We start from the raw sequence: 25,375 nt of genomic DNA, 5'->3' as shown, positions 1-25,375 counted from the left end.
TGAGATCCTTTATGCATGCCTGGAATCTCTGCGCCACCGCACGCTGCCCTTGAGGCGGCTGATGGGGGGGATGAAACTGTCGATCACCTCCTTCTGCAGTGTGCCTATGCGCAGGAGGTCTGGAGGGGGATGCAGTGGTATTTGTCGAGGTTCGTCCCGAGCAGCTCTGTGATGCGGGACTCCGTGCTCTACGGGCTGTTTCCTGGGACGCACACCGAGACTAACATCAACTGCGCCTGGAGGACCATCAATGCGGTGAAAGACACTCTTTGGTCTGCCCGCAACTTGCTGGTCTGCCAGCTGAAAGAACTGACCCCAACTGAGTGTTGCAGACTGGCGCACTCCAAGGTCCAGGACTACGTGCTGAGGGACGTGCTAAAGCTTGGGGAAGCCGCTGCCAAGGCGCGGTGGGGAAAGACCACCGTATTAAGCCCCTCGTCCAGAATAGAAAAAATGGGCCCTGTCTGGTAACTGGGCCCAGCTGGTGCCTTCCCCAACTGGTCAGGGGGCCACAGGGATTGTGCGGAGAGACGACTGCTGGGGTATTTTCTTTGCTTTGTTTTTTTTTCTTCTTTTTGTTGGTGTACGTACCCCCTGGGTAACCCGGAGCGGCTTGCATGACTGGGTAGGTGTATAAATATGTTTTATATTTTGTACATCTTCTGAATAAAGTATATTTTTTCAAAGAAAAAAAAAGGTGACGAAACGTCTGAAAACTAACCTTCCAGCTCAGCGAGCAAACTCACATCCAGAAACTCAACCTGAGCTACAAATCTCCTCCAAACTCGCTAATCTAAGATAACAAGGAGTGGAGCTGGATGAACATAGCAGGCCAAGCAGCATCTTAGGAGCACAAAAGTTGATGTTTATCTGATGAAGGGTCTAGGCCTGAAATGTCAGCTTTTGTGCTCCTAAGATGCTGCTTGGCCTGCTGTGTTCATCCAGCTCCACACTTTGTTATCTCTGCCATCCTTACCTGGTCTGGCCTACATATGATTCCAAACGCTTAACTGCCCTCTGGCCAATTAGGGATGGGTAACAAATGCTAGCCTAGACAGTGACACCCTCACCCAATGAATGAATAAAAATAGCTGTTTCGCAAAGGGATTGCTGCTGTTTACTATTTACATAAATGTGGACTGAAACCAGAACAATTTTACAAATTTTAAATGGTTTCACTATTTATAGCGCTCTTCATTGGACAGCTGCATCAAATGCAGCATTTAGGAAGACATTAACAAAATGCTTGTAATGACATATGAATTTCTAAATAGCTATGTGCTATGTCATCAGATATACAGTCACAAATGTGGAAAGTAACCACACCGCTCAGTAAGATTATAAAAATACAAACAAAGTACGAAGATTTCGACTACTTTTGGAATACGTCAAACAGTTCTGGTCTTCGTATTGTAAAAAAAGGGGAAAGAGGCTCTGAAGAAAGTGGAAATAAAAACTTACTTGGTTATTGCCTGAACTGCAAAGTCCGAATCTATCGAGAAGCACTGCACAGACTGGGGTTTGCTTTGCAGAAAAGCGAAAGCCAAAAGGCGATCTGACAGAACTTCTTTAAATTATGAAGGGAATTTAAAGGGCAACTGTAGAGATGTTGTTTTCATTTGTGAGAAAGCCCAAAACTAGAAGACTTAACTATAAGATAGTCACTGATAAATTAAATAAGGAATTCATGAGAAACTTCTTTACTCAGAAAAGGGTAGGAATATGACACTTGATTTAAGATGGAATGGGTAAATGACATGCATTGAGGTATTTAAGTGGAAACTGTGGGAGAAAGGAAACAAAAGGTGAAATCTGCTGCTTTCATGTTGGTCAGCTTGAAGTGGGAAGGACACTCAATGACAGAGTGTGGTGGCATAAACCACCATCTTCTCATCTCTACCACCTGAAGATGGGCCTGTTGCCATTCAGCATGCCTTACAGTTCTCCCTTTTGGACAGTTTGGAGGTGCAGGGTGCGGGAGAAAGTGGAGAAGGTCCTCTTGGCCAAAGGCAACCAGTACTTGATTGAATGACTGGTTATAGGACTGGATATTGCCCACAGGAAGCAACCCCATGATCTTGCAGCTGAAACCCTGGACACATTCTTGTGACCCTCAACCCAAGGACCCACCCCACTCTCTCACCCCACATTATATACAAGTTGCCAAGTCTACGCTTCATTTCCCTGGCGTAAAGGAGACCACATTGTAAGCACCGAATGCAGTAGACTAGATTATTGGAAGTGCAGGTGAATTGTTGCTTCACCTGGAAGGTATGTTTGGGCCCTTGGATAGTGGGGAGGGAGGAGGTAAATGGGCAGGTGTTACACCTTCACCAGTTACAGAGGAAGGTGCCCTAGGGCTGTGGGGAGTTGTTGGGGGTGAAGGAAGTGTGGACCAAGGAGTCCTGGAAGGAACGGTCCCTGCGGAAGGCAGGCAAGGGAGGGGAAGAGAATCCCTTCTGCAGGGACATTTCCATCTGGGACACCCTGGTCCACACTTGCTTCACCCCCAACATCTCCCCATACCCCGAGGGCACCTTCCCCTGTAACTGGTGAAGGTGTAACACCTGCCCATTTACCTCCTCCCTCCCCCTTTACCTTCCAAGAATCTAGTCGACTGCATTTGCTGCTCACAATGTGGTCTCCTCTACACTGGGGAAACAAAGCATAGATTTGGCGACTGCTTCGCAGAACATCCACATTCTGCTTGCAAAAAAGACCCTGAACGACCTGTTGCCTGCCACATCAGTACACCAAGATAACAAAGCGTGGGGCTGGATGAATACAGCAGGCCAAGCAGCATTTTAGGAGCACAAGAGCTGACGTTTTGAGCCTAGACCCTTCATCAGAAAAGGGGGATGGGGAGAGGATTCTGAAATAAATAGGGAGAGAGGGGGAGGCAGACTGAAGATGGATAGAGGAGAAGATAGGTGGAGAGGAGGGTATGGGTGGGGAGGTGGGGAGGTAGGGAGGGGATAGGTCAGTCCGGGGAGGACGGACAAGTCAAGGGGGTGGGATGAGATTAGTAGGTAGGAAATGGAGGTGCAGCTTGAAGTGGGAGGAGGGGATAGGTGAGAGGAACAACAGGTTAGGGACGCGTGGACGAGCTGGGCTGGTTTTGGGATGCAGTGGGGGAAGGGGAGATTTTGAAGCTGGTGAAGTCCACATTGATGCCATTGGGTTGCAGGGTTCCCAAGCGGAATATGAGTTGCTGTTCCAGCAACCTTTGGGTGGCATCATTATGGCACTGCAGGAGGCCCAGGATGGACATGTCATCTAAGGAATGGGAGGGGGAGTTGAAATGGCTCGCGACTGGGAGGTGCAGTTGTTTACTGCAAGCCGAGCATATGTGTTCTGCAAAGCGGTCCCCAAGCCTTCGCTTGGCTTCCCCAATGTAGAGGAAGCCACACCGGGTACAGCAGATGCAGTATACCACATTGGTGGATGTGCAGGTGAACATCTGTTTGATGTGGAAAGTCATGTTGGGGCCTGGGATGGGGGTGAGGGAGGCGGTGTGGGGGCAGGTGCAGCACTTCCTGTGGTTGCAGGGGAAAGTTCTCACATATCACCCCACCAACCTCCGGATACAACGCATCATCCTCCGACACTTTCGCCATCTACAATCCGACACCACCACCCAAGACATTTTTCCATCCCCACCCCTGTCTGCTTTCCGGAGAGACCACTCTCTCCGACACTCCCTTGTCCGCTCCACACTCCCCTCCAACCCCTGTTGTTAGCCTCTCACAGTCCCCATTAACAACTATTCTCCTTCCCAACCTCATTGTTAGCAACTCCTTTGTCTGTCCAACTGTCTTTCTCTCTTGTTGGGCTCTATCCTATCATTTAACTCCCTACTCCACCCACAAAACTGATGTTTTCCCAGCCACCAACAGTTCTGAGGAAGGATCACCAGACCCGAAACATTAACTCTGTTTTGTCCTGTAGACCAGACCTACTGTGCTTTTCCAGCAACTTTGTTTTTGTGGTTGATGAGGTTTCTGTCACTTTACAGAATTTCACCTGAGGAATTGGGCCGAGTAGCTGTAAACTCTGTGTGGCTCTAGGTTTCTGAGATATGTTAATACAAATCATCAGACAATGTTAGTGAGAACATGTTTTTGTATCGATGTGTATTTAACATTTGTATTTATAGCACATATGCGTATTTAACATTTATAACACACATACATTTCGAGATGTGTTTATCTGTCTGTGTTATTAACTGCACCTTTAACCAGCTTTCTTCTTGAATCAGGTGCTCGTATGTTTTGATTTGACCATGCCTGAATATGAGACCTTGGACGATCACAGCATAGCTGGAAGTGGCAGCGTGGAGCCAGGTACAGTCTGAACCCACTCAAATCTTATGGTTGTCTAACTGCCAAATTCTAGATACTGATTTCTTTACCATCCTACACCATACAGCCTCATACTCTAAAAACCAATAAAAATACTGAAACTTCCTGACATTTCCACGAAGCCCTTACCAAATTAAAATCTCTTAATCAGCTTTGAACATTTCAGTTGACTCTTAGCATTCACAGCCTTTGTGGCTTCCTCATTCTGGTTTTCTACATTAGACGAAATGAATTCTTTATAACCTGTTGACGTGTTAAATTATTTCAAAGACCGCAGTTAGATCACCTCTCAACTTTCTAATTTTATAGCAAATTAAAAATCGAGTTAGTGTAATTAATCACCTTGATTTAATCATTTTAGTCTGGTAACAACACACAAATGAGAACTTCCAGCGTCAGGACTGCCACATCTAAATGAAATGGTGAGACCCATCCTAACTTATAAACATTTATGGTACAGAAGGCCAGTTGGCCCATTGTACCCATGCAAGCCAACAAAGGTCTGACTACAATAAGAGACAGTAAAAACTGCCGATGCTGGAGTCAGAGACAACACAGTGTGGAGCTGGGTGAACACATCAGGCCAGGCAGCATCAGAGGAGCAGGGCAGTTGACGTCTCGGGTTGGGACCCTTCTTCAGAAAATCCCATTTTGCATCTTTAGCGCCACAGCTGTGGAGGCATGTGGAAACACAAGTGAGTATCTCAACACTGCTTAAATGTCACAAGAGTTTCTGACTCAACTGTTCTTACAGTCAGTTCCAGACTCCCATCATCCTGAGTGAAAGAATGTCTCCTCAGCTATCCTCTTAATCTTCTACATCTTGTACTAAAACTATACCTCCTGGTTATTGACCCCTTTCTGAGCAGAGACAGTGACATCCTAGCCATACTACCTCATCATCTTATCCACCTTTATCACGTCCCCTCTCAAACTTTACTGCTTCAAGAACGCAGCCCAATCTTGTCTTTCAGCCTTCAATATTTCCTCATGGATCTGAGCCTCCAGGCCAGGTAAATGTCTGCACCTTCTGTGCTATCACATCTCTTCTACAATGTGGTGACCAGAACAGTGCAGAGTACTCCATCTGTGGCCCAACCAACTTTTTATACAGGTCCAGGTCTTGTGCTTTTATGCATCAACTAATTAAGGCAAGTACCCCAAATGACTTTGTTGTGTGTAGGTTACCACAAGCTACCTCTAATTTGGCTACTAACAAAGAAAACTCACAGATGATCAAATACTAAAACAATTACTTACATTTTATTTCATGTAGCAATCAAAATAAGACCCTCAAATATGCAAGTTAAGCCTCACAAACTCAACTTATCTATTACCCAATTAATTTAGCTATGATTCCAACCAACTCTCTGGATGTCCAGGGTTTAATCCTTGTGCAGTGGGGTCCTCTTGAGTTCTGCTACAGAAGAATCCCAAAGTTGAATTCTAATAGGATTTTCTGTCTTGTTAAATTTCTAAGGTGGCGTTATTGATGATCCTTTAAACCTGTTCACATCCACAATATTGATTATACTTCGGGAGTAATCAAGTCTGCAGTTTGCCTTATCAGGATAGCTTTCTTGTTTCTTGTACATTTGGAGCTGTCTTTTCTAAATATGCCTTTCCTGCAATTAATTCCTTCACTTCAGGACATACCTTCTGCAGGTAATCTTTAATTGCCCATTTGACAGGAGACAACGTGTTATCAATCAGTTTTTACCTCCTGTCTCCTTGGAAACAGTTTGTCCTTGTTCCTTTCATCTCAGAAAAGAGTTTATTACAGAAATAATTACTGCTGATTCTTTCAACCCCTGAACAGTTATTAAACTTTTGAAATTTACAGTGTCACACCTCTTTAAGCCATCTTATCTACCTGTCCTGCAACCTTCAGGGATCAGTGGATATGCACACCCAGATTCCACTAATCTTCAGTATTTTGCAAACTTTCCAGGGTAATTCTATTTGCCATTGTTCTGCACACTTCACCTGATCATGGCAGATGTTACATCCATCTTCACCTTTTCAGACATTGGATTCCATCCCTTTGGCTTTCTGCCATCTGACACTGTAGAAGGTTCAGTATTGGGGATTAGGGAATACTTTATAGTGAGACCCAGGTCAACTTGGGACTATCACCTGGGAAACAGACACCAGCTGGGTAATTTCAGTCAGCCCTAAGCATGTCAAAAAGGTCCACTCAAAAGCTGTTTCAAAAAACTTTCTTTAATGTGGGGATCACTGGCAAGGTCAGTGTTTTTTTTTTACCCACTCTCATTTGCCGTTGAGAATGTAGTGGTGACGTGAACCATTTCAGTCCATGTGGTGTTGCAATACCCACAGTGCTGTCAGGAAGGGATTTTGGACAGTGAAAGAATTGCAATGTATTTATAAGCCAACATGGCGTGTGGCTTGTGGGAGATTTGCAGCTGTTAGTATTTTGACATATCTGCTGCAATCGTCCTTCTAGGTGATAGAGTTCACAGGTTTGGTAGGTGCTGTGGAAGGAAGTTGCCACTATGGTTCTTAAAGCTGGTACACACTGCTGCCACTGCGCACCAGTGATTAGATTAGCTTACCTACAAGTGGAAACAGGCCCTTCGGCTCAACAAGTCCACACTGCCCTTTGAAGCATCCCACCCAGACCCATCCCCCTTTAACCCACACACCCCTGAACACTACGGGCAATTTAGCATGGCCAATCCACCTAGCCTGCACATCTTTGGACTGTGGGAGGAAACCGGAGCACCCGGAGGAAACCCACACAGACACGGGGAGAATGTGCAAACTCCACACAGACAGTTACCCGAGGCTGGAATTGAACCCGGGTTCCTGGTCCTGTGAGGCTGCAGTGCTAACCACTGAGCCACCGTGCCACCCAGTGATTGTATAAGTGATTGTTCGAGAAGGTCGTTTTGATGCTGATCAAACAAGCTACTCTGCCTTGGATGCCATTGAACTTCTTGAGTGTTGTTGGAACTGCACTCATCCAGACAAGTACTGAGTATTACATCATACACCTGACTCGTGTCTCTTTATATGGTGATGGGCTTTGGGAAGTCAGGAAGTGCGAAACTCCCAGCAGAATTCCTAACCTCTGAACTGCTTTTGTAGCCACGGTACGGTATTTACATGGCTAGTCCAATTCAGTTTCTGGGCACTGTAACTCCAGCATGGTGATGGTATACCATTCATCAGTTGTAATACTGTTTATTGTTAAGGGGAGATGGTTAGATTTTTTTCAAGTGGAGATGATGAATGCCTTCTTACTAAAATTAAAACACACAAAATTGTTTAAAATAGTCCCTCAAAATGCATCATTTTGCAGACAACCAAAAGGTGACCCATTTTTGACCCATCATCTCATTCTTTCATTTTCTACCTGCTACATCACCTCACTATCATAAGCTCAGAAAGCAGGACTTCCTGATTATTATGTTCAAAGCTCCTTCAATACTGAAGCAGTCCACACCTTTTTAAAGTACTCAGGCAGGAGCTGATATGGCAAACAACATTCATGCTGCACAAATGCCACACAATGATTATCTCCAATCAGAGAGAATATAACTGTCTCCTCTTTGTATGCATTGCCATTGCTGAATTCCCCACCATCAACATCCTGCGAAGTCACCATTGGCCAAGAAGACGGGAAGCGGTGGTGTGGTCAAGAAAGCATTTGGCACATTCGCCTTCATTGCTCAGACCTTGGAGTGTAGGAGTTGGAACGTTATGTTGAAGTTGTACGGGATGTTGGTGAGTCCTCATCTGGAGCGCTGTGTCCAGTCTGGTAGCCATATTATAGGAAAGATATTTGTAAGCTAGAGGCGCTAAGAAAAAATTTACCAGGATGTTGCCAGGAATGGAGGGCTTGAGTTGTAAAAAGAGGCTGAATATGCTGGGGCTGTTTTCACTGGAGAAAAGGAGGTTGAGGGGTGACCTTGTAGAGGTTTATGAAATTATCAGTGCTCAGATAAGGTGAATTACAGATGTCTTTTCCCTCTGGTGGGGGATTTCAAAACTAGGAGCCATATTTTTAAGGCGAGATGAGGAAGATTTAAAGACATGAGAGGCAGCATTTTTGTGTAAGAGCTGGTTTGTGTGTGGAATGAACAGTCGGGGAAGTGGTGGATGCAGGTACAGTTACAATGTTTAAAAGACATTTGGACAAGTACATGAATAAAAAAGGTTTGGAGGGGTATGGGCCAGTGCAGGCAAGTGGGACTAGTTTAGTTTGGGATTATGGTTGGCATGGACTAGTTGGATCAAAGGGTCAATTTCTGTGTTGCATGAGTCTATCACTCTATGACTCTGTCGGAGGGAAAGTCATTGTTGAAATAGCTGCTACTTGGATCTGGGATGCTACCCTCAGTCAGAATGTACAATACTACTCTGATATTGACGGAATTATAATGAAAGGTCGTCGTATCCAGAATCAGGAGTCTCAGTCTGAGGATTCAGGACCACTTAGGACGGAGATGAAGAGCTATTTCTTTACCCAAAGAATGGGTGAGCCTGTAGAACTCATTACCACGGGAAGTGGTTGATGCCAAAACATTGAAAGTATTCAAGAAGCGCCAGATATAACACTTGGGTGAATGGGATCAAAGGTTATGGGGAGAAATCAGGATTTGGCTATTGAGTTGGATGATCAGCCATGGTCATGATGAAAGGCAGCACGCTTGAAGGACCGAATGGCCTCCTCTAGTTCCTATCCTCTATGCACGTGGGTGGTGGGTGGGTGGTTTTCTGATTCATATAAATTAAAATTAACTATCTCATTTCACTCCACTGAGTAAGTCTAATCTCCTTGGGGAGCCAGTTTTTCAGGTTTTCATCTTATGCCCTGCAAAAGACAGATATTTCAGCAATAAACCCATCAAAGGTCAGGAATAGGTTCAACACTGAGATAAGTAGGAATGGCTGGAACCTGTGTTGATTATTCAGCGCACTCAATGAATCTATTGCTTCAAGCTCGTTCTGAAGGTCAGTGGAACAGTGCTGAGGTTGCACAGACGAGAATAGACAGTGATCACAGTGTTGGGAGTGTACGGACTGAAATAGACAGTGATCACAGTGCTGGGAGTGTACAGACTGAAATGTACAGTGATCACAGTGCTGGGAGTGTACAGACTGGAATAGACATTGATTGCAGTGTTGGGATCGTACAGACTGGAATCGACAGTGATCACAGAGCTGGCTGGGAGTGTACAGACTGGAATAGACAGTGATCAGCTTTGGGATTGCACAGACTGGAATTGACAGTGATCAGTGTTGGGATTACACAGACTGGAACAGACAGTGATCAGTGTTGGGATTACACAGACTGGAACAGACAGTGATCAGTGTTGGGATTGCACAGACTGGAATTGACAGTGATCAGTGTTGGGATTACACAGACTGGAACAGACAGTGATCAGTGTTGGGATTACACAGACTGGAACAGACAGTGATCAGTGTTGGGATTACACAGACTGGAATAGACAGTGATCAGTGTTGGGATTACACAGACTGGAATGGACAGTGATCAGTGTTGGGATTACACAGACTGGAATAGACAGTGATCAGTGTTGGGATTACACAGACTGGAATAGACAGTGATCAGTGTTGGGATTACACAGACTGGAATTGACAGTGATCAGTGTTGGGATTACACAGACTGGAATGGACAGTGATCAGTGTTGGGATTACACAGACTGGAATTGACAGTGATCAGTGTTGGGATTACACAGACTGGAACAGACAGTGATCAGTGTTGGGATTACACAGACTGGAATAGACAGTGATCAGTGTTGGGATTACACAGACTGGAATGGACAGTGATCAGTGTTGGGATTACACAGACTGGAATTGACAGTGATCAGTGTTGGGATTACACAGACTGGAATAGACAGTGATCAGTGTTGGGATTACACAGACTGGAACAGACAGTGATCAGTGTTGGGATTACACAGACTGGAATTGACAGTGATCAGTGTTGGGATTACACAGACTGGAATAGACAGTGATCAGTGTTGGGATTACACAGACTGGAATAGACAGTGATCAGTGTTGGGATTACACAGACTGGAACAGACAGTGATCAGTGTTGGGATTACACAGACTGGAATTGACAGTGATCAGTGTTGGGATTACACAGACTGGAATAGACAGTGATCAGTGTTGGGATTACACAGACTGGAATAGACAGTGATCAGTGTTGGGATTACACAGACTGGAATTGACAGTGATCAGTGTTGGGATTACACAGACTGGAATAGACAGTGATCAGTGTTGGGATTACACAGACTGGAATTGACAGTGATCAGTGTTGGGATTACACAGACTGGAATGGACAGTGATCAGTGTTGGGATTACACAGACTGGAATTGACAGTGATCAGTGTTGGGATTACACAGACTGGAACAGACAGTGATCAGTGTTGGGATTACACAGACTGGAATAGACAGTGATCAGTGTTGGGATTACACAGACTGGAATGGACAGTGATCAGTGTTGGGATTACACAGACTGGAATTGACAGTGATCAGTGTTGGGATTACACAGACTGGAATAGACAGTGATCAGTGTTGGGATTACACAGACTGGAACAGACAGTGATCAGTGTTGGGATTACACAGACTGGAATTGACAGTGATCAGTGTTGGGATTACACAGACTGGAATAGACAGTGATCAGTGTTGGGATTACACAGACTGGAATAGACAGTGATCAGTGTTGGGATTACACAGACTGGAACAGACAGTGATCAGTGTTGGGATTACACAGACTGGAATTGACAGTGATCAGTGTTGGGATTACACAGACTGGAATAGACAGTGATCAGTGTTGGGATTACACAGACTGGAATAGACAGTGATCAGTGTTGGGATTACACAGACTGGAATTGACAGTGATCAGTGTTGGGATTACACAGACTGGAATAGACAGTGATCAGTGTTGGGATTACACAGACTGGAATAGACAGTGATCAGTGTTGGGATTACACAGACTGGAATTGACAGTGATCAGTGTTGGGATTACACAGACTGGAATAGACAGTGATCAGTGTTGGGATTACACAGACTGGAATAGACAGTGATCAGTGTTGGGATTACACAGACTGGAATGGACAGTGATCAGTGTTGGGATTACACAGACTGGAATAGACAGTGATCAGTGTTGGGATTACACAGACTGGAATAGACAGTGATCAGTGTTGGGATTACACAGACTGGAATAGACAGTGATCAGTGTTGGGATTACACAGACTGGAATAGACAGTGATCAGTGTTGGGATTACACAGACTGGAATAGACAGTGATCAGTGTTGGGATTACACAGACTGGAATAGACAGTGATCAGTGTTGGGATTACACAGACTGGAATGGACAGTGATCAGTGTTGGGATTACACAGACTGGAATAGACAGTGATCAGTGTTGGGATTACACAGACTGGAATAGACAGTGATCAGTGTTGGGATTACACAGACTGGAATAGACAGTGATCAGTGTTGGGATTACACAGACTGGAACAGACAGTGATCAGTGTTGGGATTACACAGACTGGAACAGACAGTGATCAGTGTTGGGATTACACAGACTGGAACAGACAGTGATCAGTGTTGGGATTACACAGACTGGAATAGACAGTGATCAGTGTTGGGATTACACAGACTGGAACAGACAGTGATCAGTGTTGGGATTACACAGACTGGAACAGACAGTGATCAGTGTTGGGATTACACAGACTGGAACAGACAGTGATCAGTGTTGGGATTACACAGACTGGAATAGACAGTGATCAGTGTTGGGATTACACAGACTGGAATAGACAGTGATCAGTGTTGGGATTACACAGACTGGAACAGACAGTGATCAGTGTTGGGATTACACAGACTGGAACAGACAGTGATGAGAGTGCAGCAGGAGCATCACTGTCTATTCCAGTCTGTGCAATTCCAACACTGGTCACTGTCCATTCCAGTCTGTATGATCCCAACACTGCGATCAATATCTATTCCAGTCTGTACACTGCCAGCACTGTGATCACTGTACATTTCAGTCTGTACACTCCCAACACTGTGATCACTGTCTATTCCAGTCTGTGCAATCCTAACACTGATCACAGAGCAATAGTGGTGTTGGAGTGGTGCTCTTGCAATGGTCTGTGATGCAGATTGTTGATGGACCTTGAGCCCAATGTGGAGACAAATCCCTCATGTTGAGCAGATCACAAGAACTCAGTTTTTAGTTAAATTTTAGTTATATCTTAATATTTTCTGTCGTTCAGAACTGCGCTGAACTCGGGCAAAGTATTACACTTTTCACTATTCATTTGTGAAATGCAATTGACAATAAATCATTTGTTCAAATCAATCATTCATTCAATGTTGTTACACATCTCTCAAACAGTTAAGGCTGCAACCCTGGGCCACCTTGGTTGTTATGGATTTACAAGACATAGACGATAGATCACTGAGTCAATGAAAGAACTTCATCCATTCTGTGGTGTGGTGCTGGGGGGACATTTTTAACCTGATTTCCCATGACACAGGTAGGCAGCAAGCTGAGGAAGGGAGGTAAACAAACTGCTGAGGGGCTGTATACCTGTTGCTTGATTTATACCATGTATGGTTTGTGGTGGTGAGAGGATTAGGGACTTTGATACAATTTTAACCTCACTGTGAAGCCTCTTCCAGGGATGCCTAACCTGAAGAAGTTACCCTCTTCCCTCCGGACAAACCTCAGGGGATCTCTCTCCCACTGCAACTCCTCTCCACCTATCTTCTCCTCTATCCATCTTCGATCCGCCTCCCCCTCCCTCCCTATTTATTTCAGAACCCTCTCCCCATCACCCTTTTCTGCTGAAGGGTCTAGGCCCGAAATGTCACCTTTTGTGCTCCTAAGATGCTGCTTGCCCTGCTGTGTTCATCCAGCTCCACACTTTGTTGTCTCGGATTCTCCAGCATCTGCAGTTCCCGTTATCTCTCTTATTACTGATAATACAGTTGTGGATTAGTTGGGGATGATCAACAGTGAGAGAACCAGCTGTGATCGTGGCTATATAGTGACCAGACATAGTCTGTTGGGTCTCTGGCTGAGTCAGCAATTTTCATTTCGTTACTGGCCAATTTCCCTAACTAGACTGAGACCAGACTTACCATTGGGTGGCCCCGTTTCAAGTTTTAGAGATGATCTATAGCTGATTGGAGCTCTTCCAAGAAAAATACAGGAGCTAATTAGGGTCACTAACTATGGTTGGGTACATTCTTGGAAATTCCATCCACCACCTCCAATGACCTCCTGCCATCTTGGCTGGTAATGCAGGCTTTTTCTTTTCTGTCTCACCCATTTAGGACACCAGACAGAAAATTGTGGATTCTTCAAATAATTTATAAAACAGTGAAGGAAGCAGAATTTCAGAACTGGGTGAATTGTATAGAATTTGAATGGAGCGGATTCTGGGAAATTGTTCACCCACGCACTCATTAAACAATTCACTAAAGAAGCAGTTTCTCCAATAATTTAGAGTACTGTTTATTTCAGATCTTCAGCATCTGCAATTCTTTGATAATGGGAACTGCAGATACTGGAGAATCCAAGATAATGAAATGTGAGGCTGGATGAACACAGCAGGCCAGCAGCATCTCAGGAGCACAAAAGCTGACGTTTTGGGCCTAGACCCTTCATCAGAGAGGGGGATGGGGTGAGGGTTCTGGAATAAATAGGGAGAGAGGGGGAGGCGGACAGAAGATGGAGAGAAAAGAAGATAGGTTGAGAGGAGGGTATAGGTGGGGAGGTAGGGAGGGAATAGGTCAGTCCAGGGAAGACGGACAGGTCAAGGAGGTGGGATGAGGTTAGTAGGTAGGAGATGGAGGTGCGGTTTGGGGTGGGAGGAAGGGATGGGTGAGAGGAAGAACAGGTTAGGGAGGCAGAGACAGGTTGTACTCGTTTTGGGATGCAGTGGGTGGAGGGGAAGAGCTGGGCTGGTTGTGTGGTGCAGTGGGGGGAGCGGACGAACTGGGTTGGTTTTGGGATGCAGTGGGGGAAGGGGAGATTTTGAAGCTGGTGAAGTCCACATTGATACCATTGGGCTGCAGGGTTCCCAGGCGGAATATGAGTTGCTGTTCCTGCAACCTTTGGGTGGCATCATTGTGGCAGTGCAGGAGGCCCATGATGGACGTGTCATCTAAAGAATGGGAGGGGGAGTGGAAATGGTTTGCGACTAGGAGGTGCAGTTGTTTGTTTTGTTTGGTATTTAATTCATAGCCACATGTCTTCCAGATCTGCTCACCTTGAAGAATTTCTGCTCATCTCTCTGACAGGATTTCCTTCTAGATTTTCCTTGTTGTTCACCATCATTACTTTTGTCTTTCCTCCTAGTGTTTGACAAGGTTTTTGCTTCTCTTCTTCTCTGGCTCACTATCAACAATTCCTTTGTCTGTTTACACTTTTCTTCTCTCTCTCCGTCCCCACCTAACCACCCACACCTCATCAGCATGAGTACCACCTTTCCCTATCTGTTTCTAGTTCTGAAGTAGGATCAGTGGACTTACAACGAGTACACTATTTTCTCTCCAGAGATGCAGCCAGCCCTGCTGAATTTCTCCATCAATTTCAGTTGATTTTGGATCTGATTTCTTTCAGATCTTCGTATGTAAAAGGAGAAGTTTGATCCGCTGATCTGTGCTGAGAAAAACAAGCACACATGCTCACTCACACTTACGTGGACTCATACTCTCATACATATGTTCACATCCTCGCATATGCACAGACACACACACATGCTTAATGCACACATGGTCATGCACACAGGCTGTTGCATGAGTTCAGATTCTCTTGTGAAATACATGTCGGGGATGTTGGGGATGCCCAGTACCAGGGTTCACAGTCTAAGAATGGGGGTAAGCTGTTCAGGACTGAGATGAGGAACAATTTCTTCAGTCAGAAAGTTGTGAATCTGTGGAATCCTGTCCCACATAAAGCTGCTGGAACTAGTTCACTAGATATATTCAAGAGAGAGATGGATGTGGCCCTTGTGGCTTAAGGGATCAAGGGGAAATGGAGAGAAAGTGGGAGTGGGGTAATGAAATTGCATAATCATCTATGATCATATTGTGGATTCTTCTGTGCCGGATCAGTGGGCTGAATGGCCTACTCCTGCACCAATTTTCTATGTTTCCATGTCACTACATTTCTATGTTAACATATTGATGCATGCTTAAAGAATGCACACATGTTCTCTCTCTCTCTCTCTCGCAAGCACACATGCGCGCATGCGGATGTACACGCACAACTCTGTCTCTCTCTCTCTCTCTCTGTCTCTACCTCACTCACTCACTGCAGGTCAGTCACATCAGTACATCCAGTCAGCACATGTACTCAACCTGATCTCTGCAAACTTGTACCTAGCCTTTGTTACAGATTGAAATTAAGCAATTAGTTGCTCTAAGAGTTTTATTATTATTCTTTTGGCTAACACCTACGTGATGGGAATAGGTTTTATTGAGCAATGCAAATACCTTGGAGGAAGCTCAATCTAAAGTTTTTTTTAAGAATCCACTGTAAAAAAAATCCACCAGAACACACCCCACAAACATGAGGTACTAGTCGCTTCTCATTGTGTTGAAGGAGGTTGACAAGACACACAGGAATGCTTGTGAGGTCATTCAGTGGGAGGTTTTCAAACCAGCTACTTGTTTATTTTTTTGTGGATCCTGTGACCTTACCCCTCAATACATTAGTTCATAGAGTGAATCCTCTTTCAGTGCTATTGTTCGGTCCCTGATGATTCAGGTTCAAATGTGTCCAAATTCAAGTTTATTGCTTAGACACCAGTAGCATAATCACTATTACACTGGTTTACATAATCTGGTTTAGTGGCAAATCCAAGGTGAATATATTTAGCTTCTGTGATGAGTCTTTGACTGTCCCATGATCCAGTGCAAGATGGGCTGTAACCTGATCTTAGGTATTTCTCTTCACACAATTATTATACGTCCCAAGACCTTCCAGGCATACTTAAAAGATTTTTTCACTTTGAGTCATTTGCCTAGGATGTATATGGGTGAGTTTCTTTCTCGGTGAAACTCCAGGTTTCTTAATATAATGGCTATCTTCACAGGATCAAATTATACTATGGCACAGAAAGAAGCCATTTGGCCAATCATGTCCAGGGTGATACACTTCAACAGCAACTGTATCGCACACTCTGCCCTTCCATGCAGACTTCCAAATAGCTCCTTTTCAGATACTCATCCAATTCCCTTTAAAAAGCCACAGATGAATCTGTTTCCATCTCACTTTTAGGCAATGCATTCCAAATTCTAACCACTTAATAGGTGGTATGATCAATTTAATCTGATGTTTAGGGTTTGACAACGGATCACGAAATTCTCTGTAAAATATCCCACAGAGTGATTGCGATTACGAACTGTCCTACTCATCAACTCATTCCTTCATTGTTCTCAAGAGCTTCTCACGTTGAGACAACACTTTAGCAGACAGTGACCTTGGCGAAACAGGTGTAAGCAAATTGCTGAATCAGTGTGCACAGTGCAATTTACAGAATCAGACAATAATCATGGAGACTGGGATTGTACAGACCGGCATAAATAGTGATCACAGTGTTGGGATGGTACACAATGGAATAGGCAGTGATCACAATGCTGGGAGTATACAGACTGGAATAGACAATGATCACAGTGTTGGGTGTGTACAGACTGGACTAGACAGTGATCACAGTGCTGGGAGTGTACGGACTGGAATAGACAGTGATCACAGTGTTGGGAGTGTACGGACTGGAATAGACAGTGATCACAGTGCTGGGAGTGTACGGACTGGACTAGACAGTGATCACAGTGTTGGGAGTGTACGGACTGGAATAGACAGTGATCACAGTGTTGGGAGTGTACGGACTGGAATAGACAGTGATCACAGTGCTGGGAGTGTACGGACTGGAATAGACAGTCATCACAGTGCTCAACAACAAAGTTGTTGCAAAAGCTCGGCAAGTCTAGCAGCATCTGTGAGGAGAAAAAAAGAGTTAATGTTTTGCATTCGTTGACCCATCCTCAGAACTGATCATGTCTGGGAAAGCATCAGTTTATATGCAGAAAATAGGGAGCTGGGTGGTGTAGGGAATAAATGATAGGATAGAGTCCAAGGTGAGAGAGAGACATTTGGACAGACAAAGGAGTTGGTAACCATCAGGCTGGGAGGGTGAATAGTTGTTCATGGGGACTGTTAGTGACTAACAACAGGGGTTGTGTAGTGATAGGCTATCTGGTAACAAGGCCTGGTGTGTGGGGTGGGGGCTGGGACATGGGAGAGTTTAGGCCCCAAGATGATTGAACTCAATATTGAGTCCGGAGGGTTGCAGGTTTCCCAAGTGGAAAATGAGGTGTTGTTCCTCTAGCTTGGCTGGGCTTCACTGGAACACTGCACCAAGCTAGAGGCAGATGTTGGCCAGGGAGCAGCGTGGTGCATTGAAGTGGCAGGCAATGGGTAGTTGGTCTTTTTTGCGAGCAGAATGCAGATGTTCTGCGAAGTGGTTGCTAAGTCTATGCTTCGTTTCCCCAGTGTAGAGGGGACCACATTGTGAGCAGTGGATGTAGTAGATTAGATTCTGGGAAGTGCAGGTGAAATGTTGCTTCACCTGGAATGTATGTTTGGGGCCTTGGATAGTGGGGAGGGTGGGGGTGAATGGGCAGATGTTGCACCTTTGCTGGTTACAGGGGAAGGTGCCTCGGGCTGTGGGAGGTGTTGGGGGTGAATGAAGTGTGGACCAAGGTGTCCCAGAGGGAATGGACCCTGCGGAAGGTGGACAAGGGAGGGGAGGGGAACATGTGTCTGTCGATGACATCTTGCTGGAGTTGGCGGAAATGGCGTCTGATGATCTTCTGGATGTGGATACTGGTGGGATAGTAGGTGAGGATAAGGGGAGATTGGTTGGATCTGGCTGAGTTCCTCGACAATGGTGCTGGGGAGTCCTCAGCTGAGGAAGAAGGTGGACATTTCAGACGGTCTCTTGTCGAAGTTGGCCTCATCTGAACATATGTGACGGAGATGAAGGAACTGAGAGAATGGGATGGAGTCTTTACAGGAAGTGGGGTGTGAGGATGTATAGGCCAGGTAGCTGTGGGAGTGGTTTGTACTGGATATTAATGCCCAGGTTTTCCCCAGAAATGGAAACAGAAATGTTGAGGAAGGGAAGGGAAGAGTCAGAGATAGACCAGGTGAAATTGAGGGTAGGGTGGAAATTGGAGGTGGAATTGATGAAGTTTTCCAATTCCAGATGAGAGGGAAGCAGCACTGATGATATCATCGATGTATCGGAGAAGGAGTTGTGGGTGGGGCCAGGAATAGGACTTGAACAAGGAATGTTCCATGTACTCCACGAAGAGACAGGCATAACTTGAGCCCATGCGGGTACCCTTGGCAACCCCTCTTACCTGAAGAAAATGAGCGGAGTTGAAAGAGAAGTTGTTGAGGGTGAGGACAAGCTTGGCCAAGCAGAGGAGGGTGGTGGTGGGTGGGGATAGTTCAGGTCTTTGCTCCAGGAAGAAGTTGAGAGTCATAAGATCCTCCTGGTGGGGAGTGGATGTGTAAAGGGATTGCACGTACATGTCAAAGAGGAGGTGGTTGGAGCTGGTAAACTGGAAGTTTTGAAACTGGCGTAAGGCGTCGGATGAATCGTGGATGTATGTGGGTAGGGATTGGACCGGGGGGAAGAATTGAGTCAAGGTAGGAAGAAGTGAGTTCTGTGGGGCAGGAGCAGGCTGAAACAATGGGTCTGCCTGAACAGTCCTATTTGTGGATTTTTGGGAGGAGGTAGAAATGAGCTGTCTGGGTTTGAGGGACTATTAGCTTGGAAGCGGATTGGGGGGAGATGACCAGATGAAATGAGATCTGTAACCGTAGTGGATACAATGGCCTGATGTGCCATGGTGGGGCCATGGTCCAGGGGAAGGTAGGAGGAGGTATCTGAGAGCTGGTGCTCAGCCTCTGCAAGGTAGAGGTCGGTACAGCAGACTACAACAGCACCACCCTTATGGGCAGACTTAATGACAAAGTCAGGGTTAGATCTGAGTGCACGGAGTGCAGTCACTTCAGAGGGAGATAGGTTGGATTTTTTAGTGGGGCAGTGAAATTGAGGCGACTAATGTCACATCGACAGTTCTCAGTGAAAAGATTGAGTGCAGGTAAAGGTCTGGAAGGAGGGGTCCAGGTGGAGGCAGCATGTTGGAGTTGGGCAAAGAGGTCTGTGGGACAGGGAGAGGACTCCTGTCCAAGGTGATCACAGTGCTGGCTGGGAATGTACGGACTGGAATAGACAGTGATCACAGTGCTGGGAGTGTACGGACTGGACTAGACAGCGATCACAGTGCTGGGAGTGTACAGACTGGAATAGACAGTGATCACAGTGCTGGGAGTGTACAGACTGGAATAGACAGTGATCACAGTGTTGGGAGTGTACGGACTGGACTAGACAGCGATCACAGTGCTGGCTGGGGGTTTTACAGACTGGAATAGACAGTGATCACAGTGCTGGCTGGGAGTGTACGGACTGGAATAGACAGTGATCACAGTGCTGGCTGGGAGTGTACGGACTGGAATAGACAGTGATCACAGTGCTGGCTGGGAGTGTACGGACTGGAATAGACAGTGATCACAGTGCTGGCTGGGAGTGTACGGACTGGAATAGACAGTGATCACAGTGTTGGGAGTGTACAGACTGGAATAGACAGTGATCACAGTGTTGGGAGTGTACGGACTGGAATAGACAGTGATAACAGTGTTGGGAGTGTACAGACTGGAATAGACAGTGATCACAGTGTTGGGAGTGTACAGACTGGAATAGACAGTGATCACAGTGCTGGGAGTGTACGGACTGGAATAGACAGTGGTCACAGTGCTGGGAGTGTACAGACTGGAATAGACAGTGATCACAGTGTTGGGAGTGTACGGACTGGAATAGACAGTGGTCACAGTGCTGGCTGGGGGTTTTACAGACTGGAATAGACTGTGATCTCAGTGCTGTGAGTGTACAGACTGGAATAGACAGTGATAACAGAGCTGGCTGGGAGTGTACAGACTGGAATAGAATGTGTTCACAGAGCCATAGACACTATAGCAAGGAAACAGGCCCTTCAGTCCAATTTGCCCATTTCAACGAGACATCCCAAATTAATCTAGTCCCATTTGCCAGCGTTTGGCCCATATCCCTCTAAACCCTTCCTATTCATATACTCATCTAGGTGCCTTTTAAATGTTGTATCATAGAATCCTTACAGTGTGGAAACAGGCCATTTGGCCCAACAACCCACACTGACTTTTTGAAGACCTTCCACCCCGACTTACCTTCCTAACTTGTCCCTGTAACCCTGCATGTCACATGGCTAACTCACCTCCCTGCACGACCTGGACATGAATAGCAATTTAGCATGGCCAATCCAACCTAATCTCCACATCTTTGGACTGTGGGAGGAAACCGGAGCACTCAGAGGAAACCTGCGCAGACTTGAGGCTAATGTGCAAACTTCACAAAGTCTGTTGCCCGAGGGTGGAATTGAATCTGGGTCCCTCGCACTGTGAGGCAGCAGTGCTAACCACTGCACCACTGTGCCGCCCCAAAATTGTAATTGTACCAGCCACCACCACATTCCTCTGGCAGCTGATACCAATCAAGCATCACCCTCTATGTGAAAAAGTTGCCCCTTAGGTCCCTGGTATATCTTTCCCCTCTCACCTTAAACCTATACCCTCTGGCTTTGGAGTCCTCCACCTCTGGGAAATGACCTTGTATATTTATCCTTTCCATGCCCCTCATGATTTTATAAACCTCTACAAGATCAACCCTCAGCCTCCCGTGCTCTACGGAAAATAGCTCCAGCTTATTCACCCTCTCCTTTAGCTCAAACCTTCCAACCCTGGCATCATCTTTGGAAATCTTTTCTGAATCCTTTCAACTTTTACAACATCCTTCCTAAATCAGAGAGACCAGAATTGAAAACATTATCCTAATAGTGGCTGAACCAATGTCCTTTGTGGTCACAACATGACCTCCCAACTCCTATACTCAATGCCCTGACCGATAAAGGCAAGCATGCTAAATGCCTTCTTCGCTATCCTGTCTGCCTGCAACTCCCCTTTCAAGCAGCTATGAACCTGTACTCTAAGATCTCTTTGTTCGGCAACACTCCCCAGGGCCCGACCATTCAGTGTATAAATCCTGTCCTGATTTGCTTTTCCAAAATACAGCACCTCAGATTTATCTAAATTAAATTCCATCCGCCACTCTTCAGCCCATCGGCCCACCTGATTAAGATCCCAATGTACTCTGAGGTAACCTTCTTCATTGTCCACTACACCTCCAATTTTATTGTCATCTGTAAACTTACTAGCCATTCTCCTGTGTTGACATCCAAATCGTTTATATAAATGATGAAAAGCAGTGGACTCAGCCCTGATCCTTGTGGCACACCGCTGGTCTTAGGCATCCAGACTGAAATGCAACCCTCTACCACTACCCTCTGTCTTCTACCTTCAAGCCAATTCTATATCCAAATAGCTTATGCCCCCTCTATTCCATTCGATCTAACTTTGCTAACCAGCCAACCAGGAGGAACCTTATCGAATGTCTTACGGAAGTCCATATAGATCATCTCCATTGCTCTGCCGTCATCTTTGATGTCCTCTTTGTTATTTTTAAAAAAAAACTCAAGTTAGGGAGACATGATTTTCTAAGCTCAAAGCCATGTTGACTATCCGTAATAGAGATAGTAGGAACTCTGTCCTTGCCTTTCCAAATACTTGTAAATCTTATCACTCAGGTTATCTCCAGCAACTTGCCCACCAGCAGTGTCAGGCTTACTGGCCTATAGTTTCCTAGCTTTTCCTAACCACCTTTCTTAAACAGTGACAACATTAGCAAATCTCCAGTCTTCCAGCACCTCACCTCTGGCTATCGATGATACAAGTATCTCAGCAAAGGGCCCAGCAATCTCTTCCTTAGCTTCTCTGAATTCTAGGGTACATTTCATCAGGTCCTGGGGATTTATCTACCTTTTATGCGTTTTAAGATGTCCAGCACCTCCTCCTCAGTAATATGGACATTTTTCAAGATGTTGCTATTTATTTCCCCATGTTCTCTATCTTCCAAATCCTTCTCCACAATAAACACAGATGCACAATACTGGTTTGGCATCTCCCCATCTCCTGCAGTTCCAAACACGATATTGGGATTGTACAGACTGGGATAGGCAGCAATCACAGAGCTGGCTGAGATTGCACAGACTGGGATAGACAGTGATCACAGAGCTGGCTGAGGTTGCACAGACTGGGATAGACAGTGATCACAGAGCTGGCTGAGGTTGTACAGACTGGGATAGACAGTGATTACAGAGGTGGCTGAGATTGCACAGACTGGGATAGACAGTGATCACAGAGCTGGCTGAGATTGTACAGACTGGGATAGACAGTGATTACACTTCTGGCTGTTTTTTTACAGACTGGAATAAACAGTGATCACAGTGTTGGTTGAGTCTCACAGACTAGCCTGGGTGGCAATCACAGTGGGTGGTGTGAGTTAAATTCTGGACATTGTCTGGGAAGAGTCCTTATTAAATATCATAGCTAATAACACTCCAATACATGTGCTATACATGTTTGTGAATTTGTACCATTGCTGAATTCCAATCAAATTTATCAGAAAATCAAGCAGTCTATTTGTGCTTAAGTTGTGTGGTCCAGCTGTTTTGCCAACTAAATTACTTAGTGACGAAGTACTTTTGAAACATGAAACTGCTCCACTTGGGATTGAGATTCGTGAGTGAGCTTTAACTTGTTTGGGTTGTGTCTGTGTGAACAGGAGCCAGTAATAACTTAAAGCAATGAGAAAAATGTTTAATTCGCTACTTATGTGTCTCTAAGGTTTTGGAGTAGACCTATAGTTCGGGTTGTGGATGTTGTGGCTGGTTAGCTCGCCAAGCTGTTTCATTATTCTGCAGACATTTCGATTGGCACAACACCAAGATCCTGGGACAGGTGAGGCGGAGACAAGCACAGCAATTCCTAGAAGTCTGGTTCTCCACTAAGAAAGCCATCAATAAACACATAGAGCTAGATCCCACATATACTCCATTGGAAAAGAAAACAGGAGGTGAGCTAATCAAGCTCGATGGACACCAGAGTTTAAATAACAGCTGGGAAAACACAACAGAGCTTCATCAGAAGCTGCACTGATGACGTTACCCATCAGGGTAATGAAGCATCTGCGGAACAACGAACGAGCTCAGCAAACCAACCAACCACACATATGTGTCTCTTAAAGACAAAACCAAGACAAAATTGGATAAATTTCCATTAAGACAATCCATTGCTTTTGATGTGCTAAGTGACTTGGTTATAACCAAAAAGAATATTGTTATATCACAATGAAGGTACATTTGAGCCTTAATAGAAATGTTGGCATTGTGATAACATTGCAGCATTGGTAAGCTCAAGGTCCAGACTAATATTCCAGTAATATAATGTTAAATCCATCTGTGGTTGCTGGGGAAATTTAAATTCAATCCATGAATAAATCTGGAACAAAAAGGACTCTCAGTAATGGTGACCATAACACCACCAGGTGTTTGTAAAAGTCCACGTGTTGTCCATGCCTGCTCCAAACTACACATGACTCCAGGCCTACCAAAATGTCGTCAATTCTTAATTGACCTCTGAAAGGATATTACTCAAACTGCAATCGGTAATCCTTCACATATCAGCAGAAATGACAAAAATACACTTTTTTGAATAAACCCTGCAAAGCCCTTTTAATAACAGCTGGTAATTTGTGTCAAAAATGGAAGAGGAGCATCACAGACAGGTCAAGCAGTTTGGCATAACCGTGCTCACAGAATCATACCTTACACCCATTGTGGTAGACATCATCACAATCCTTGGATATGTTCTGTACCAATTGGAGTATAGACTCAGTAGGCATAGTGATATACAGTCCAGAAGGAGTGTCCTTGGGACTCTGGATGTCAAAATGTTTCAAGGCATCAGAACAAATATAGGTAAAGGGCTTTACTATAGATTATTGCTACTGGCCTCCATTGGCTGATGAATTAGTACCTGCCCCATTTTAATGTCTTCCATACATGGAAGAAGCAAGGGCACTTCATGTACTCTAAGTTTAACCTCCGTGTCCATCAGCAGGAGATTCTCAGCTGCACCATACTGACCAAATCCTGAAGGGCATTTTGGCTAGACTCGGCCAACAACAGATCATGAGAGAATCAACAAAAAGAAACAAACTTACTTGACCCTCCGTCTCACTAGTCTATCTAATGCACATACATCTGTCTATGACAATGGCAGGATTGACTACAGCACAGTCCTCATGGAAATGATTCTAAGGACACCATCCACCATGCTGTGTGACACTATCATTATGCTAAATAGGTTTAATTCACAATGGACCGAGCAACTCAAAACTGTGGACTATTAGGACCAGCAGAGTTGTATTCCATCACACCCTGTAACTTCATAGCTTGATATATCCCCACTCTATCACTACCGTCAAGCCATTAACCAATGCTGGTTCAATAAGGAGTGCAGGAGGGCCTGCCAGGAGCTACACCATACATATGGAAAAATAAGGCACCTACCTGATGAAGCTGTCATAGGGGATTACTTGAATGTCGACCAGGGAAGCAGCATGCAATTGAACAATGCCATTCCACAACAAATCAGGTCAAATCTCTGCAGTTTTGCCACATCCAATTAAATAGTTAGTCAGAGGAGGAGGATCTTCAAATAACCCACTTCTTCAAAGATGGGGGAGACCAGAACATCAAATTTAAAGGACATGGTTGAAGTATTTGCAAACATTCTCAGAAGTGGATGATCCATTCCACCGCCTTCAGAGGTGTCAGAATTCGCAGCTGCTAATCTTCAGCCAATTTGACTGATTTTGAGTTAAGCCAAGAAAGAGCTGAAGGCACTGGATATTGTAAAGGCTGTGGGCCTTGACAACATTCTGGCT

General features: G+C 45.1%; 1 protein-coding gene across 1 annotated transcript in view; it reads left to right on the top strand.

Annotated features, from left to right (window-relative positions):
- LOC125466463 (solute carrier family 15 member 2-like) overlaps positions 1-25,375 on the top strand; it is a 154,219-nt gene that overhangs the window by 41,747 nt on the left and 87,097 nt on the right. Inside the window, exon 2 of the mRNA XM_048560992.2 lies at positions 4,259-4,343. Within this exon, the coding sequence (XP_048416949.2) occupies positions 4,283-4,343 (61 nt within the window). The 5' untranslated portion in view covers positions 4,259-4,282. The remainder of the gene's footprint in view (positions 1-4,258; positions 4,344-25,375) is intronic.

This window comes from Stegostoma tigrinum, chromosome 31, assembly GCF_030684315.1.
Source record: "Stegostoma tigrinum isolate sSteTig4 chromosome 31, sSteTig4.hap1, whole genome shotgun sequence".
Classification (NCBI taxonomy): Eukaryota; Metazoa; Chordata; class Chondrichthyes; order Orectolobiformes; family Stegostomatidae; genus Stegostoma; species Stegostoma tigrinum.
The sequence above is the reverse complement of the archived record's forward strand: the minus strand, read 5'-3'. Positions and strand labels throughout refer to the sequence as shown.